The following is a 19,998-nucleotide window of genomic DNA, read 5'->3' on the forward strand; positions in this document are numbered from 1 at the left end:
TTCAGACACAAGTCCCGCCCCCTCCACCTGATTGGCTACTAGTTGACAGAGCAGAGCGGCATTATAAATAAAATAATAATATAATATTAACAATATTAATCTTTTTTCTTTTTTTCTCTTTTTTTTTTTTGAATTAACATTCATTTAAATGTTTTAAATGGTTGGGGGCTCTGATTCTACGCTCTAAATGCTTTTAGGAAAAAGGTGCCTCCACAAATAATAATAATAATAATAATAATAATAATAATAATAATAATAATAATAATAATACTAATAATAATAATAATAACAATAATAATAATAACAATAATAATAATAATCTAGACTGTTCTTTTACATTTCCTGATGCCCGATGGTGGAACAAGCTACCTACTACTACCGAAGCAGGAGCATCCCTCGCTATCTTTAAGATCCTCCTAAAGTCAGAGCTCTTTAAAGAGCACTTAATCTAACTAACTAACTAACTAACTAACTAACTAACTAACTAACTAACTACTTCTATCCTCATTTCCTTCTCCCTCTCCTTTCCTCTTCTATCCCACTATCCTACTGTAATGCAATGTAATGATAGTAATAATAATAATACATTTGATTCAAATGTCTCTTTCTAGATTGCAATAATAATAATAACTTCATACATTAAAAATTCTGAAGCAAACAGGCTAATAAAAATACAATAAAATAACTAAATACAAACATGAAAATTAAACATACATAAAATACAGATTGATTTGAAAAAACTAAAATATATAAAAGACAATAAAGTTAATAACATATGATATGAAATCAGTTATGAAAACACTCTAAAAATGTACATCAGATCACTTTAGAGTGAGGATTGAGACCATCTTCTGCTGCTGTACTGGATCAGATCTCCATGTGAAATAAACTCTCCATAGACATTAGCAGATAAATTGCTTTATTGGCTGAACGTATGATAGAATCTCTGGACAACGGTGCTTTTATTCCCTCTGTGCTGCGTGGCTGTGTGTCACGTTTCCCCACAAGATCGCTTCTGCAGAGAGGGAACACAATTCAGCCGAGAATAGCAAGAGCAAAATTACACACACAAACACACACACACACACACACACACACACACACACACACGCACGTACACGCACACAAAAATATATAATACATTACAGAACATTAGTTAATAAAGGAACTGAACTGATTCTCCTCAGGGCTCTGCGTTAATCAGTGTGTTTGTTCTCCTGATGATCAGTACTGGGTCCGGGGGTCTCAGAGGTCATTGCTTCCTCCACCTGGTCCACTATCTGAAACAGCAGGGCAGTGGAGGCCCTGGCTGAGGGTGATCTGGGCCGGGGGGCTCGGGCAGGACTGCCTGTGGAGGAGCTGTCAGCACTGTGGATGAGGGAGCGAGCTGCAGTCAGGTGCCTCCTCTGACTCTGCCTGACTGAAAAGTACAAGTGAAAAGAGAGAGAGAGAGAGAGAGAGAGAAAGATGGTGAGAATAAGATTTAAATGGGGGAGACAGAAAAAAAAGTAAATAGAGTAGAGTAGAGTAATAGGTAGCAGCAAAGAGAGAGGGAACAGAAATATAATAACAGTGAGAGAGACAGAGGAGAAAGAGAAAGAAAATGAAGAGGTTCAGAGGGAGAAAGAATAAGTGGTAAACAGATAAAAGAACGAGAAAAAGTGAAAGCGAGAGAGATAACAATAGGAAAAGATAATTAAATTGAGAGGGAGATAAAAAAAGAAATACAAAAAGATAGAAAGTGAGATGGATACGTCAAAGAGAAGACAAAGAAGTGAAATGTAGGGAGAAAAAAAGAAAGTATAGAGAAAGAATGGTAAAATAAGAGAGAGCAAAAAAGATACAGAGCGACAGGCAGTAACACAGAGTGACACAGAGAGGTAGATAGATAATTTTTTATAATGAGAAAGCCAAAGCATGAAAATAATTAGAAAAAGTGGAGGTAGAGAGAATGGTAGCATAAGAGACAGAAAAGGGTGCAATAAATGCAGGCAGAAAAAAAGAGATAGAGAGTTAGGGTTAAGAAGAAACAGAGAGATGAGATGAACAGAGATGAGAGAGACCGAAACATTAGAGACAAATGCAGGCAGATAAAGAGAGAGAGAGTGACAAAGAAGGGCAGGAAAATATAAAGAAAGAGAAAGGGAGAAAGAATGAGTTAGTGAGAGAGTAAGAGAAAGAGAAAACAAGAAAAAGTGAAAGTGAGAGAGTGAGATAAGGGGATGAGGAGAAATGAAAGATAATATACAAAGAGAGGGATTAAGATTAATAAGAATAGTGAGTTGGCAAGAGAGAGAAGACAAAAGAGAACAAAGTAGATAAGAAAAAAGACAGGAATTGGTGAAAGCCACAGAGGGAGGAAGCGAAAGAGAGATAACATAGAGCATCAGTGTTGATCAGTGTGAGAACTTGGAGAGCAGCGAACAGAAACCACTAACAGCGTCACAGACACCTGTCTGTACCTGTCTGTACCCCACAGACCAGACTGGGTATGCCCACACTTCCTAACAGATGCCGTGATTGTGGTGTTTTTTAAAAAGCACATTACCCAATCATTTCCTCTGTATTTCAGACGCATCTCTTCTGTGATCTCAGTAATTAGAGCTGACTGCAGCCAGTTGATAATGTATGGAGAGCTCTGATTTAGTCCATTAGTCACCCATTATTGATTAGACTGTCTCTGAAACATGACCCCTTCACCTTTTCTATGGAAACAGCAATCAACATATGGCATTTCTGCAAACATAACATCACTTAGCTGACCAGAGCTGCAATTATTAATAATAAACAGCAAAAAAATTACATGATCATACACATAGACATGCTAGGAAATTATGAAATTCCACGTAAGACTGTGTCATGGAACAGGAACTAGACTAGCTAAAGAACACTGCGCTGACTTGGGATCTCCTGCACTGAATGTGTCATGATCAGTGCAACTCACTGAACTGTCCACTGTGGGTGGTAATGTCTTCCAGGACATATTCCCTCTACACAGGTCACACTGTGGGTCGAGAAATGTTAACTGCCTGCACAACTTTAACACAATGAAACATCCCATGAAATCTGCCACCCACTCAGACCTTGTTCAAATGGCCATTGTTCAACCTAACTCACAAGATAACACCTCACAACTTATACAGGTGTGGGTGTTCGCAAGCCATCTTCCCCTGAGGTAATAGTGAGTCACTGGCCTATTCCCATTTCTCTTTTGCACCCGTATCCAGAGTTTTAAAGGGAGTGAATGAAATCTCCCTCTAAGAATTGAAACAACCCTTTAGCACCTGATACAGATATATAACAGTGGAGCAACCTAGCTGCTGGTTAACTAGTAAGCATTAGGGCAACGTTTGTCTTCAGAAAGGGGGCAGGTGATGCAGTAATACATTATTATTGTCCAACATTTAATTCATCTGTGATGGGGGCTGAAATGAGCTTTTATTGGCTTTTATTTGATTTGATTTTACCATTCCACCTTAAATGCTGCAGCCTCTGCCGTCTGTTGCACAATTTTAAGTAAAACAAAAAGTTAACTACTACTGTAAGCTAGCTACTGAGATAAGCTACTAGCGATTTTTTATGCTTTCTTTAAACAAAATGGCTATGTAACATTGAAAGTACACATTAAACTATGGTAATATGCTCTTTATCTTAATTTTGTAAAGGTTGTAAAGAGCAGTAAAGCCACTCCACTGAACTACAGCGTTATACAGGAGTTTTAGTTTAGTTCTGCAGCACTAAGCCTGGAACAGTATTAGTATTAGCCAGTATATCAGACTGTAGTCTGTGTGTTCACCGTGTTAAAACAAGCTACGTGGGACAAACTGCTAGCTAATATCACCCTGTCTTACTGGAACACTCAGGGTTCCTCAGTGTAGCGCTGATGGTTGGCATTTACTGTTAGCAGCTAATGCTAATGCTGCTGCACCCAGCCTTAGTGTACATATGGATCTGGATAATTTCACTGTAAATTAACGGAAGTGCTTTTTTCTCACCCAAATAAACAGTTTTTACGTAAGGAATCTGTGTAGATTAACAACTAGTGCTTGTTTGACTTGAAATTTTTATTTTTAAGAATTATAATTTTGTTTACTTTTCTTAGCTTTACTTGAATTAGAAGGAAAACATGGTGACACCCCTGTTCCTTACTAGTATCCCATAATGCGCCTTATAATCCTGTGCCCTTTATATTCCAGTGCGCCTTATAGTGCAAAAATATGGTACTTAAATTTGTGGGTTTCTTTGGTTGCTTGTGCCACCATCTTGCCAGTGATTCTCAGCCCTTTAAAAAATGTCAGTTTGAAGCTCTAACACTTAACCCTCGCCCTCCAGCCTAACATGAATAAGGACACTCTACCCCAGAGAGTAGAGCTACAAGGCATGAAATAGGATTGGGCCATTGTCTAACTGTGTGCACAGATGGGTTAAAATCAGACGCTAAATTGCACCTGTGTCCATCACAGGTCTGGTCACTATGATTGTCTTGTCTTTAGATAACAATATGCAGGCAACAACACTCCCACTGTCTGATGCTGCACAGTATACCTTACAGACAGCAGCAAAGTAAAGTCATAACTCCACTAATTAATTTGTTCAGAATTTTACGATGAATAAAAAATGTCCATCACACACTAGAAGAGCAGATCTGCGCCACCATTAGCAAACGGAAAGAAACATGCCTTTAAGTGAGGTCATGGGTATTCATGCAGTGTTCATGGCGCATAAATGCCTGTCATTTCTCATGTTGCTCAAAGAACGCTTAATGTACATTTCTATGATTGGCTGACGGTGTTAATTTTCCATCGAGTGTCATTTATTGCTGGAAGAGGTCATTAGGCAGCAGGCACACTGACGCATGGAATGGATAAACTGTGGTGCTTCATAATCTAGATGACTGTAGAAAGGATTAAAAAATCTCAATAACCATTAAAATATGATGAAACTGTTCAACTCTTTAATTGCTATGTTTTGTGGGAGGCCAGCAATTAAACAAACAAGCCATTAGGGTTCATAAAAACTGTGAGTTTTTATATTCATTTAATTTCCTGTGTTCCTGGTGTTTTATAATCACTGTAGAAACTTCTGAACCACAAAAGTTTTTTTCCTGTAAGTGTAATTTTCCTTATACTGCAATACAGTGGTATAAAAAGTATCATATAGCATATAGACGAACACAGTAATATTTGAGGAGTGGAATAAAATTTCAATTATGAGAAAGGGTTAAGGTGGCCAATTGCAATTTTTTCTCCTCTTTGCTTCTTCTCTGAAGTAGTACTTTTGTATCCTTTAAATCTAACATTGTAATAATTTACATATATCCTTACTACATTTCATTCGTCAATTAATCCATTCATCTTTTTATCTGTTTCTTTATAGTTATGGTTATGGGAGGTCTGGACAGGCAACCAGTCCAACCCAGAGTCTGATATTTCCTTTTACTTTCAAATTAATTTAAAGTTTACAATAATCCATTCAGGGCCATGGAAATGTTGTCTGGTTGTTGAGAAATCAACTGATTTGTTATCAGTGATCTCAGCTCTCATCACAGAGAGGCTTATAATGAAGGCTGTTATCAGACAGATCATGTAGCAGCAGTGGCTTCCTCTGGAGATTATGTACTTTGACTAAAAAGGTAACACAGACACAACAAAGACACATTTACAGCAACTGAAACAGGCGTATTTTAACGCAACAAAGATCATTTCAGACGTGACTTTTTCCAGAGTCTCATTATGTATGTAACAGTAAAAGGCAATACCTGTTTGGATCTGTTGTCACTGTAGGCTGGGACACTTGTAGATTTCAATAATGGTAATATTAGTTAAATGAGGCTGATAGTCTGTCAGCATCAGCCTTATGCACATGTTCTGGAAGTGTACTGTAGATTTTTCATATTTGTAAACCTCTAAGCCTGACCCAATAACTTCATTTGTTTGGATGTTACATTGCAAAAGAAATTATTGTTATAATCAATTTTGTTGCGAATATAATGATAATATAAAACATGATGATGCAACTAAACCCTTTTAAAGATAAATGGTGCTTTAATTATGAGGAATATTAAAACATTGGAATTAGAATATATTTTCTGTAAAATGTCCTAAATAAACATAACTTAAATAAAATAAAATGTATTCATGTTAATGGGCTTTTTTTTTATTGCTTAGGAAATTGGATATCAGAATTATCATGACGTGCCTATGTCTCAGGCCTATATCTCTCTCCTTTAATTTCTGCATTAAAATATAGCAAATGTTTAATAATGTCTTAACTAGTGCCAATTTATAATTAATTAAGACATTCCTTAACTGTTCAACAATGTTTATGTACCTTTATTGCAAAGTATTGAAACCATATACTGTATACCATAAATGCTGTAACTTTAAAATCATATTTAAGTTTTTAAATGTTGCTTTGCTTTTAAACTGTTTTAAAAACATTTATCTTAACTGGGCTTATCTTGGCTGACCTTGCCTTTTGCTGCACATTTAGAAATTCCCACATTTTATTTGCCTTCTGAAGCTTCCTGTGCTGTTTAATAATGTCTTATCTAGTGTCAATTCCTAATTAATTGAGACATTACTTAACTGTTTATCAATGTTTATGTACCTTTATTGCAAAGTATTGAAACCATATATATGATAAATGTTGTATATTAAAAATACATTTTATGTTTGTTTGTTTTTTTGCTTTGCTTTTAAACTGTTCTAAAAATAGAACACGTATCTTAACTGGGCTTATCTTGGCTGACCTTGCTTTTTGCTGCACATTTAGAAATTCCCACATTTTATTTGCCTTCTGAAGCTTCCTGTGCTGATTCCCTCTAAGCCTAAAAATGCATGTGATTCTAGTTCACACATTCCACAGCACAGCCTGCTGATCTTCAGATGATGTCAGGCACTGACATACAAATGATACCATCAGCCAAGTGGAAGTGCAGTTTGTGACTGCTGAACTCTTCATTTAATCTGTTCAGGGAGACACCTTGACGGATTGTTGTAGGCCCTAATCTAGAGGTCGATCTCCACCGTGATTTCATAACTTGTGTGTTATAACAGAAAGTTGGCTGCTCTGACCCACCTCTCTCTCTCACAGTGATCTTCTGCACCTCAGGAATGAGGAAACTGTAGACAAGCTCAGCCACAATGTCTTCGGATTGCGCAGTGCTCCTCCTGTTCAGTAAAGCACACACACACACACACACACACACAAACAAACAGGCAGAGAGAGAGAGAGAGAGAGAGATGGGGTGAACCTCATATATTAATGTATTTAATATAAAGTTATCCAAAAGCAGTGTGTAAGACTGGTGGAGGAGAACATGCCAAGAAGCATAAAAACTGTGATTAAAAAAACAAAATATTGATTTCTGACTCTTAACCCTTGTGTGGTGTTCATATTTTTGTTACTCGTTTACTTTGTTACTTGTATTTAATTCAGCAAAATTAAGCAATTTTACATTAAAATGCTTTACAAATGCTTGCTTCACCTAAATTGCAAGAAATATAAACAGCATACATGGTTAATATTTGCCCTTTACCTTTCTTATGTTACATTTCTTTCAAAAAGTGCTACTCTTTTTTTTATTAGTTTTTTTTTTATAAAATGTAAAAGAAAATGAATTAAACTCAAGATATGAGTAGACAATTTGTTTAGTTTCAAATTTACAAATGAAGCAATGTTTATTAGCCCTTGGCCAAACATACTGTATGTAATATAAATGTTGGGGGGGTACAGTGTTTGTTTATCGAAAATGTGTTTTGATATATGTTTTTTCACAAAAAATGAGCCAATGAGCAACCATGTAATGGATGTTTCTAAAGTAAAATAAATAAATAAATCCCCTGACTGAGTATATTCTTCAATAACCCATTCTCAGGGTATCAGTCCCAGAATTCCCTAAAAAGGTAAATCTGCTGTCTGGTATGACCATATATGCCTTGAGGTTAGTGTATATTTTCCTAGACATACTGCATGTCTGCAGTACAGCAAGTAGTCTGTAGAGGTGATTTAGTTATACTTTAAATAACCCGCTTCCGATAATCTGTGATATATTTTTTAGTAACATTAACCCACTGCTGTTCAAACCGCTGACTCATGCTGGCCATCATATGCATTTAATTGAAAACCGAGAAAGTACAACATACAGCAGTTTTGTTTAGAACTGTGGTTCTGTCTGACACAGCTGTACACTTCCAAGACTGACTGATCATTTGTTTTGACTTCCGCAGAAATGCAGCTACCTGCTCTCAAAAACCAACAGAAAGAGCAAGTCAAAGTTCTATTGAGAGACACTTTTTCAGAAACAAAATGCTAGATTTCAACACAAATATAAAAAAATATTTTCAGCATTGTTAGTTAGTTACACTTAGTTAGTTAGTTACGTGTCCCTTATGGAGTTAATATGAATAAGAAGGACAGAGTGCTGTAATGCATTTGATAGTGACACATTCACCACCAAGAGCCCTTTTGGGTTAAGTCAAATTTCTCACTGCTTTTCTCAACTACTAAAAGTCTTGGTTTTTGACTCAAGACTTGGCTGTAGTGGTCTTAACTGCAATTCTAGCCTCCAGAAAAATGATTATAAATTAAAATGAAATTGAAAGAGAAATTTGAAACCCAAATATTGAAGGTCACCTATATATTGTGATGGAACAGCAAAGCATTACAATATTTAGAAGACCTTCATCTTTTTCCTGGAACCTGTTTACAGTATATATGGCATATTTTCCAAAAGGTTGTTGATCAAAGCAAGTTCCTACAAAACATTTCCTCAGGGCAAACGTATCAGACACACAACACTCACAGATAGGCCTGTCACGATAAAAATGTTTATGCAATAGTTCTAATTGATTTTCCATCTTCTCTCAGCTGCACAGCTGCTTATTTTTCTCTCTGGTTACTCCTCTAACTATAAACGCACAGGCAAAACCCAAATCTGAAACTGAGTGTAAACATTCAGTGCAATTTGTTGTTTCAACAATCAATGTAACAGGATACACCTGGGCAACAAAACACACCTGACAGTCACGTTAACATAATTCTGCTCACAAGAAAAATGGATGGGTTCAAAAAGTGCAACCTTCTGATCTGTGTGTCAGGTCTAGATTTAAATACCTGGAAATAAAAAAAGAAACGTTGTTCTTTAGACTCATATTCATATTTTTATGTTAAACATATATGTTTTTAGTCTACAGCAGAAATAAATGAATTTGGCTCACTGTTCCAATATGTTTAGATGGGAGTGCATTTAATTTTTTGTGATTGTTTAGTAGTAAACTACTAGTGTCTAGCTCTTAATTTTGTGTGATGTTTTTGGGCTCAACTTCAGTTTCCTAAAAAGAAATATTCTTATGCATGAGAAAATTACTAAAATGTTTATAAACAACATTCTTCAGTGCAGTTACACTAAATTACAAGATATCATTTTTAATTAAAGGAACAGTGTTTTTATTGGCATTTTCTACACTGTACCATGTTTTTTCTGATTCTTTCTAATTCAGGGATGGAGCAGCTGGTGAACTCATACTCTATAATGAAATCCTTTTTTCTCTTGAAAAATGCTTTTCAATGATAAGCTCTTTAGCTTCAAAAAGAATGTGAAATGGCCATATTTGTACGTTTTTTTTCCCAACATCATGACTCATAGTCATTTATGTAGACCATTCAAAGCCACTGATATTCTTTGGGTGAGTCATGGCATTTTAGTAGCTACATATCGGCCAAGGACTAAGTACTAGATCCTCCTAATAAGCGTGAGTTGATCTATGGTGCAGATATCAAACAAAGTCTTTAGATGTAATCATGATAATACAAAAGCAATCATGTCACTACTCATTTAATAAATTTGTGACAATCAAACTTATTTAGTGGAAAACTGCAGAAGAGAGTGCATGTTCTATGCAATATATATCTTGCTGCTATCTCTTGCTGTTGGGGTAAATAATATAAGTCATGTTTACCTTTTCCCAAGTGATACATTATATGGTAATTGGTTCTGGACACCCCTTTGAATGGAACAATCTGTGACTTTAAAGTGCATCCATTGCTGACACAGGTATGCAAATGCACATAAGCAAACAGCTTGTCAGGTCAAATAAACATAAACCTTTTGGCACCATGCCTAATGTTAGGCATGGACTAGTGGGGTATAAAGCTCCTTAGGCTTAAACTGTTGAGCATTTTGGGAACATCAATAAAAATACCATGTTGGGGTGCCATGAGCAAACCTTGTGGTCCAGAATGGGACCTAGTTTCAAAACAGAACTGGGCTGATGCAACTCTAAAAATGGAGAGAGTGATTTTTTAATGGTAGAGTCTGACCGCTGCCCAAAGCCTTCTCCAGCACATCCTAAAGATTCTCAATGAGGTTAAGGTCTGGACTCTGTGGTGAACTCTCTCACAATCCATGTGTGAAAATGATGAACTCATGCTCCCTGAACTCTGAAATCTTTCACAATTCCAGCCCCATGAATCCTGGCATTGTCATCTTGGAATATGGCCGTGTTCATCAGGGAATAAAAAATCTATTAATGGAATAATCTGGTCTATATTCAGTATAATCAGGTAGTCAGCTGACCTCATTCTTTCAGCACATACTGTTGCTGAACCTAGACCTGCAGACCAACTGCAGCATCAACCATCAACCCCACATCATTTGCTTGGTTAAATCTAGGTGCCGACATTTTTATTGGCCAGGCAGTGTATGCTCAAATTATAAATTCTGTTTAATGTAACCACTTTAATGCACTGCACACATTGTGTAGTTGTGAGAGTGAACAAATGAAGGCTCCTAATGGTGTCAGGGGTAAGATATAGGAAGCTGTCGTGTGCTCACATACTTTTCCTCCATGGCGTAGGTGATGTCATTGAGTTCCTGAGCCATCTGGTGGATCTCCTCTCTGGCCTGAGCATCAGCTGTCTGCTCAATGGTACCCAAGATGATGTCCTCCAGGTACAGATCCACTGTAGCCTGGTGCACCTTCACCACCTGAGTACAATCACACAGTTATCTTAGCACAGAGAAAAGCAGAGAGAACCATTCATTTTGATTCTCAAAGCAGAAACAAAAACACAAAGCTCCAGCATAGAGCACACAGGTTCAAACAATATGTCAGCCTACATGACATTTAGCAGGTTTTTTTTAATACTAAGGGGTTAATTCACTGTGAAACACATGGCAGTAACACTTTGTGATAGTGGTTAGACCTATAACCTGTTGACTGATCATTACAGTCCTATGTTCTCAGCCCACAGAGATGCTGCTGTCCCTCTACAGAATAAATGGAGAGGATGAGTACATGAGGACAAGAGCATTCACCTGTCTAAAGATTTCATCCTCCTCCCTCCGTCTCCTCTCTTCCACCTGTCTTCTCCCGCTCTCCTCTGCTTCCTGGAGGCGGCGGTCTCTTTCAGCCAATAGTGTGAAAGCATGGATTCGCCTTTCATCCTGCAGACGAACCAACTCCTTAGCCAAAAAGTCCAGCATGTCCACCAGCTCTGCTCCCAAGAGGCCAGAGACATAGCCTTCAACCTGGGAAGTCTGAGAGAGAGGGAGACAAGGAGAGAGAGAGAAAGAGAGAGAGAGATATTCTACCAAATTCCAAATAAAAATATTATCATTTAGAGCATTTATTTGCAGAAAATGAGAAATGGCTAAAATAACAAAAAAGATGCAGAGCTTTCAGACCTCAAATAATGCAGAGAAGAAAACAAGTTCATATTTATAAGTTTTAAGAGTTCAGAAATCCATATTTGGTGGAATAATGCTGGTTAATACTGGTTATCTTAGCATGTTCTCCTCCAACAGTCTTACACGCTGCTTTTGGATAATTTTATGCCACTCCTAGTGCAAAAATTCAAGCAGTTCAGCTTGGTTTGATGGCTTGTGATCATCCATCTTCTTCTTGATTTATAACGTCATTTCTAAAGTTCTTCCCTTAAATTTGTAAACTATTTAGTTTGATTTTGGAAACTATGAAACTATATGCACTATGAAAAGCTGAATGATGTAAAATAATTATTCATTTTTTGTGATATTCTCATATAAGTGAAAGTACAAGCTAGATCTTCATATCCGGTCTTCAACATAAACAATGCACTATTGCTTTTCTTGAACAGTTTATAGAAAGAAACAGTTTTTGTGTAAACAGAACTGGAATAGAAGTCAGTTATGAAAATCAGATAACGTATGTTCTTCATATGGACCCAGTCTCGTGCTTCATGCGATAGCTGAAGGCCATGGCTCACTGAGAGGGTATTTGTTTATGAATGGAGTGGCTGTTGAAACGAAAACAGTCTTCCTCACCCTGCTTTCGTGCTGCTCTCGCTGGCGCTGCAGGTCCAGTATGACCAGTTTTTCTGCTCTGTGCAGCTCCTGCTCTTCCCGCTGCAGGGAGTGGGTGGTGCGCAGCTCCTGGATCAGCTCCATGCGCTTCTCCCTGCCCTCCAGCATCTGTCCAGTAGCACATTATAACAATTACTACTTTACTCAGTGGACGAAACCAATTAAAATCTCACACCAGCCACGAGAGGGCAATTTTTACAGAGATGCTGGATAAAGTTCTCTCTCTCTCTCACACACACACACACAATGCAGAATAGATAATTTAAGCTCATTTACTTTCCTCTGCTTATCACATCTTTAGTTTAAAAATGCCAGTAAAGATTTATCATTAAGGGTTTTTTTTATATTATTCTTTTTTATATTTTTATATTTTAACACCAGAAACAAATTGCCCCCTAGGTGTGAGTGTGTGAGTGAATGTGTCTGTTTGTCTGTCTGTGTCTGTCTGCCCTGCGATGGACTGGCGGCCTGTCCAGGGTGTATCCTGCCTTCCGCCCGATGCCGGCTGGGATAGGCTCCAGCACCCCCCCGCGACCCTTAATGGATAAAGCGGCTGATAATGACTTGACTTGACTATTTTAACACCAAACTGGAGCTAAACACACATCAGAATAGAAAACACTGGCGAGCTAGGCTAAAAGCTAACCAGCTACATTCTCTTCAGCTTCCAAACAGCACAGTATACTGTGAGTAGGGGTGCGTGGTATGGCCCTAAAATAATATCACAATATTTCAGGATATTTATGTGACAACGATATTCTTGGTGACATGACGAAATACTGAATTTAATAAAAATGATTTCACATACTACTGCTACAAAAAAAAAAAATGTTTTATTTAGTATAAATAAAATTTCTTACATTAAGTAAAAACAAAAATAATCTAGAAACGCTAACTTACCCTGTTTTGTATGAAATAACAAAAAAAGTAACATAACAACAAAATTACAAAATAAAGTAAATAGCAAAACAAATACAAAATAGACTATTAATATAGAAATTGCAATATCATGCCATAACTGTTGGCTATATTATTATTATTATTATTATTATTATTATTATTATGACACAATTTTGCATACCTCTCTCCAATGGGACTTTGTAATAAATAGATTTAAACTGTTTTTTTTTTTTTAGCTTTTAGGGTTGTCATGGTGCTATGAAATAGTCAATCAAAGCAGAGCTTATGGTGTTATTTTATACTCATAAGTCCTCAGTAAAAGAAGTGTTTTATTCTAAAAAGTTCAAAAGCTCAATTATAAAATCTTTGTCACTTTTAAGCCAATATTGCTGTTTAAAAAGGGATTTAAATACAAACTAGATGTAAATAAGGTTGTTTTTCTATTATAATTAATCTTTAGTTGAATGATCTGATTCATATAAACTCAAGATTCATATTTGTAATTAAACGTTTGTGTAAAAATGTATCTTGATTTAATAATGGTAGGTTGAATGATCCTTGTGAAAATTACAACATCAATTCTAAAAAAAAAAGGACAGAAAAAATCTGAAATCTAATTGATTTGGGAAATCAGTGGTAAACCTAGAAATATGTTTAAATATTGTAAACACCAAATATATATATATTCTTGTTCAATTGTTGAATTAAATTATTGTTGAAATGTCTGACAGAGTGAATTCTATGGCTAACTTGTGTACCTGTTTTTGGATGGATCTTCCACGGAGGAGCTTCTGCAGGTAAATCACTGCAAGATCCCTCTCCTCTGATCCCTGCAAGGCACATAAACTTATTAAGTGGAGCAGCAACATTTCTGCACAGATACAGGTCATTAATAAAGCAAACATCCACTACAAACCAATTATATAATACATTATGCCTTATAAACATTAGCTATGAACTATGAACTATATATATAGTGGAGAAAATAATTATGTTTAAGTTTACTTGCTATAATCATCATGCTGCTATAGCAATTTGCACTTTGGACTTCATGTTGCTGCTATCTCATCTATTTCATTATTGTGTTTTTTTTTCTATTTTATTTTGTCTTATACTTATCTATTTTAAAATTGCTCTTTGGATATAAACTGCACCAGGAGAATACAATTTCGTTCCACCTCATGTACCACATGTGATGTGAATGACAATAAAGCCTCCTTGAATCCTTGAATTCTTACTTATTAATAAATAAGTTTACCTCTTTATAAAGGAACAAACGTGCGTAAGTTTTACGGAAGGTTTATTTTATCAGAGACAGAAAAAAAAACACAGAAAAAAAAACCTTAAGGAAAAGAAATCCAGCGATCGGATGTTTCTTGTAGTTGGTCTCCAGGTTTCGCACATTTCAGGGGTGATTTATCTCCAAATCCTGAAGGTTTTGAGGATATCATTTGGCAACTTGAAGTTTGCGCCCCAAAGCAGAATGTCCACTTTGAAATTGTGCTATAGGAGTCATATGCAGCATTTCTCTGCCTCTAAACAGTGAGTTGAGAAGATGCCAGGCCTGTACAAGAGCCTTTTTGATCAGAGGCACTGCAAGATCTCAATCCATTACAATAAAGAGGGTTACTAATGATATTCTTGATGACTGTGCTGACTGTGCTCCCTTCTTCCTTGAGAGTATTAACAAGCTTCTCTCTCCCTTCACAGAATCATCCTTACCCATGAGGTGAGATCTTGCACGGAGCTCAAGAGCGAGGGCAACAGACTATTATTTCTTCCATGGCTGAATTATTGAGCCAATCTTGTTCCTGATTTGTGGACAGTATGTTGGTCCTGTGCATGTTGGTTGAGAGGATTAAATGGAAGAGACTGATTCTGTAACAGGTGTCTTTTATACATCATATAGCAAAGTTAGATGAAGAGTACTTTTCTAAAGGAACAGGACTAATTTGTGTGCTTTATGGACACATATCCAGTCTGTGGGGGTTCAGAAACATTGCTGTTTATTACAGGGAAAAAAACGTATTTCACTTAATCAAATACAAACTAAATGATAAGCTTTTTTTATGCTTTTTCTGGATTTGTTTTAATTTTTGATATTCTGCCTCTCTGTTAAAATAAACCTATTCTTATGGACTGTTAGTGTTTTTGTAAGGGGTAAAATTACAAAATCAGCAGGGGATGCATAACACTGCTGTCTGTTGGTCACAGAGTGATGTGTGCTACTGATTACAACTGCCTTTAAATACCTGTGGCTTGTTTTGACGTGCACATGACTATAGGCTCCTAGAAGAGGCCCAGGAAAAAACAAGATGCACTAAGATACAGTACAGCAGTGTGGGTATTTGTTTACAGCAAAGTGTACAGAGTGTTGGGTACCTCAGGAGGCATGTCAACCTCAGGTGTTGGTGGGCGAGGGACCGGTTTTTCCGTTTTATAGAGAAAGCGCAAAGGCTTTTTTTCTTTGACGCGGCCCTTCTCATCTTTCAGAGCCTGCAACAGAAGCATAGAATTATATTACTGTACATTTAATTTCTATTCAGCTTCATTCAAAGGGAAGGGGGCCTTAGAAAGATGTTAAATGTTGAACTGGGTCTAGTTACTATGGGATACAAATGATTGACCTTTCACATAATCTTACCCAACCCTTCTCAAAAGCTGAAAACTTCAATATGCACTCATTGTCAAAAAATAGTTGTACCCAGAAGGAATCAACCAACAGGAATGAAACTTGGTGGGTAGTCATGCCAGCCAAATCTGTGTTTATTGTTTATCTGTACACTGTTTACATCTTTACAAATTTGCACTGCTTAATTATTATAAGTTGAGTTTTCATTATTCTTGCTTCATTTTCTTGTATTCTGTGTCACATTAAAGCAGTGCAGAAGAATGCACCATATAATTAATAACATGCACTCCAAGACTCAAAAAGAGGAATGTATTTTTTTCTAGGCTGCCCCAGATAATTGAGTTATGATGCTCAGCATGATGCCAAATTGAATCGACTGTGCAACCTCCTTAAAGCAACATGGTGCTAATACAATATGAGCTCTCTGTAAGTGAGAAAATCACACTCTGTACCCCCCTCTTAGAAAGAGCTCTCCATGGGTCTTTGGTAAAGGTACTGTTTTACATAGCAAAGCAAGATATTTCAATGAACCACAAAAATGCTTAAAAGACATTTTGAAAATGATTCTACAGCTCTGGAAAAAATTAAGAGTATGTTTGAGCAAAATGAACATTGTTGTTTTATTCTATAAACTACGGACAACATTCTCCCAAATTCAAAATAAAATTTTGTCATTTAGAGCATTTATTTGCAGAAAATGAGAAATGGCTGAAATAAAAAACAGATGCAGAGCTTACAGACATTGAATAATGCAAAGAAAACAAGCTCATATTCATAAAGTTTTAAGAGTTCAGAAATCAATATTTGGTGGAATAACCCTGGTTTTTAATCACATTTTTCATGCATCTTGGCATGTTCTCCTCCATCAGTCTTACACGCTGCTTTTGGATACCTTTTTTGACACTTTTGGTGAAAAATTCAAGCATTACATGCTTTGTTTGATTGTTGTGATAATCCATCTTCCTCTTGATTATATTCCAGAGGTTTTCAATTTGGTAAAATTAAAGAAGCTCATCATTTTAAAATGGTCTTTTTTCAGAGCTGTATGTCACAACAAATTAGTCAAATAAACCTTTTTCATTATTATTTAGAACCCTTTTTGTTCAAATTCTGATCAAATGTGAAGGAAAAAGGGACAATAAACTTGAGCATAAACTGAAAGCGAATATGGACTGAATGTTATTTTATATGAACTGAAACAGTTGCTGAAAATGTTGCTGGCTCTGTGGAAGCCTCCTGCTGCCCTGTCATTTCTCCATCTGTAAAAAGCCTAATTAAAAGGAATCAGAGCTTCTTACCTGGTAAGTTCTCAACAGCTCCACCTCCCTGCGCTCTGAGCGTTTGATGAAGCTCTTGCTCTCTTTGGGTTTAGGTGCTTTAATTCTCGGCTCCAGCACTGATGGTGGAAGACTGGCTTCCAGATCCAGCAAACCTTACAAACATCCAGTGATAAAAACATGTTAGAGCCTGATACAATAAAGCTTCAATTGATTGTTTTCAATGATATAACAACATTATGACTAAATGGGCTGGACAATATGGCCAATATTTACATATATTATGATATATTTCTTAAAAACTTCACAGTGTGAACGAGCAGGCCAATTTCCTCTGCTAAGAAACACAAAAACACTGCACCCTTATAATTACAAAGCCCCCTAAAGGGAAAGTGATATGCTGATTGGTTTATTTTACATTATGCTAAAAACACATGATTTTTTTAAAGAATTAGTACATGCCATTTGCACATTTTAAGCTGCACAAGGCATACTTCTCCCATCGTTAAGATAGCAAAGACACTGACACTCAAAATCAAGCTGCTCAGTATGTGGTTAACGGCCCGCCTATAGATCTTTAAAATAGGGTCCTTATTGCTGTAACATTGTGAATGTTACAGTTCAACGCCCACTGAGGTAATTTAGCAGTAATAGTGTTAATTTAACAGTTTGCACATTTTATGCATATGCACTAACATATCAGATCCTGACCTTGGTATGTGTTGAGGAAGCGGCTCTTAACCACGTTGCGCTCAGTGCCCCGGTCGGGGAAGACCCCGCGGCGAGAGAGAGGAGCGTATGTCTGTGAGGCGTAATCAGCGTGGTCATTAATAATGTCCCGCCGCTCCAACTTCCCCTCCACATTCCTTCGCTGTGCTGTGAGTTTCCGGAGAGCTGAGAGAGAAACAGACAGACTGGTTAACCAGCAAAGACCATAAAGCAACAGTATATAATAATCAGCACTCAAATCAAATTATATAATTGTGCAACATACTTCTCCACTTTAATTGACAACAGTACGGGATATGTGCCAAAAACCACATGATTAGGGACAGTAGAGATTATTTAATAACTACATTGTTTGGTTGAAGTGTGTGACAATTTAGGTATGTAATTTACATAGAGGGTCCTTCATTAAAAAGCTTCAAACCATAAAAAACGTCAGAGACCAGGATTCCGATTCCTTAAAGTATCTTAAGAAATAAATGTCATTTATTTATTTATCTTTTTTTACAAGACCACCACAGAGCAGCTATTATTTGGGTGGTGACACTGGAATGGTGGTGGTGTATGAGGTGTTAGTGTGTGTTGTGCTGGTACCAGTGGATCAAATACAGCAGTGCTGCTGGAGTTTTTAACACTTAGTGTTACTGTTGGACTGAAAATAGGCCACCAACCAGAAATATCCAACCAAAAGCGTTGTACAGGCAGCGTGTCATTGACAGCATTCTTTGTGCAGCGCCCTGTAACGACTGTAAGCCTAGATTTTCAATATTTTGTCTAGGCGGGGCGTATATGCCGCACAATAGCACTACACTGTGGAACCGTGAGTGTTCCAGTAAGCCAGGAATCTATCAGCTAGGAGTTTGTGGTATGTAGCTTGTTTTAACACGGCAAACGCACAGACTCCAGGCCAATATACTAACTTCTGAAAGGCAAAAATGCTAGCAATGTGGGTAGTGGCTAATGCTAATGCTAATGCTGCTGCACCCAGCCTTTATGCTGGAGAAACTTCACTGGAAACTAACCTTTATAACTTTGCACTTAGGCGGAATGGCTTTACTGCTCCTTAATAACTGACTGGTAGAATTCATACATAAGGTGCACTGGATTATAAGGTGCACTTTTGATTTTTGGTAACATTAAAGGAATTTAAGTGTGCCTTATATCCAAAAAATACTGTACACTGTATACATTTGATCATTGGTAATTTCTGTTGCAGTTTAGTGAGCTCTACAACTTTGCTACATCCTGTCATCAACGTCCACATAAGCATTGTCTCCCTATACCTAATATAAATATTGATTGGTTTGTGTTGTGTTGTCAATTTGTTCAGCTGCTTTTATAAGACCTAAACTATTGAATATTCAATGTGAAGCTACAAGCTTCAGTTAAAATCAGTGCTAGAATTACATACAGAATGAGCCTGAGGCTAATAGCTAATGAGCCTTATGGGGGTGTATATCCGTTAACTCCTACACAGGACATAGTCACGGTGGATCTTCTGGAGGCGGCTCTCCTTCTGTCTCTTCTGCTGAGAGAAGCGCAGGTCCAGCCTCTTCACCGTGGACTGCTCCTGCTGAGCCTCCCTCTGCTGCAGGAGCTGCTTCAGCAGAGCCAGACGAGCCTCTTGCAGCCTGCAGCACACACACACGCACACAACCAAACATACACACACACAACCAAACACACACATATTCACACACTCATAAACAACACATATACCCTCCCACACACATGCAAACCCATAGATGCACACAAATTCATATGGTCACAAGCAAGCACAAATTTACATTCACACCCACAAACTAACCCACTCTGATCCTTATCAAACATCCTGTTATGTTTCATCAGTCATACATTAAGATTAACATTTTGGGATGTCCCTTTTCACAAACTGACCCTGCTGCTGCTTCCTGGGTAAAGCCTGGGAAAAAGCAGTGCTGGAAATTTCCTGGACTTCACGTCTTCACGGATATTTATTTTTTAATCACACATTGGGGATATATGTGTATGAATATATTTGTGTTTGTACATATATATATATACGTATATATATATATATATATATGTATATATATATATATATATATATACATATATATATATATATATATATATAC

At 37.0% G+C, this 19,998-nt stretch overlaps 1 protein-coding gene across 1 annotated transcript in view; it reads right to left on the reverse strand.

The window, feature by feature from the left end:
* Window positions 1-902: 902 nt before the first annotated feature.
* The window catches only part of cfap91 (cilia and flagella associated protein 91), a 31,640-nt gene continuing 12,544 nt past the window's right edge, over window positions 903-19,998 (reverse strand). Inside the window, exons 8-18 of the mRNA XM_022680107.2 lie at window positions 19,355-19,512; window positions 17,867-18,049; window positions 17,177-17,310; window positions 15,629-15,742; window positions 14,005-14,076; window positions 12,308-12,454; window positions 11,321-11,542; window positions 10,842-10,990; window positions 7,081-7,172; window positions 1,175-1,420; window positions 903-1,015 (exon numbers count right to left, since the gene is read on the reverse strand). Coding sequence (XP_022535828.2) covers window positions 1,197-1,420; window positions 7,081-7,172; window positions 10,842-10,990; window positions 11,321-11,542; window positions 12,308-12,454; window positions 14,005-14,076; window positions 15,629-15,742; window positions 17,177-17,310; window positions 17,867-18,049; window positions 19,355-19,512 — 1,495 coding nt within the window. The 3' untranslated portion in view covers window positions 903-1,015; window positions 1,175-1,196. The remainder of the gene's footprint in view (window positions 1,016-1,174; window positions 1,421-7,080; window positions 7,173-10,841; window positions 10,991-11,320; window positions 11,543-12,307; window positions 12,455-14,004; window positions 14,077-15,628; window positions 15,743-17,176; window positions 17,311-17,866; window positions 18,050-19,354; window positions 19,513-19,998) is intronic.

This window comes from Astyanax mexicanus, chromosome 11, assembly GCF_023375975.1.
Source record: "Astyanax mexicanus isolate ESR-SI-001 chromosome 11, AstMex3_surface, whole genome shotgun sequence".
NCBI classification, from domain to species: Eukaryota; Metazoa; Chordata; class Actinopteri; order Characiformes; family Acestrorhamphidae; genus Astyanax; species Astyanax mexicanus.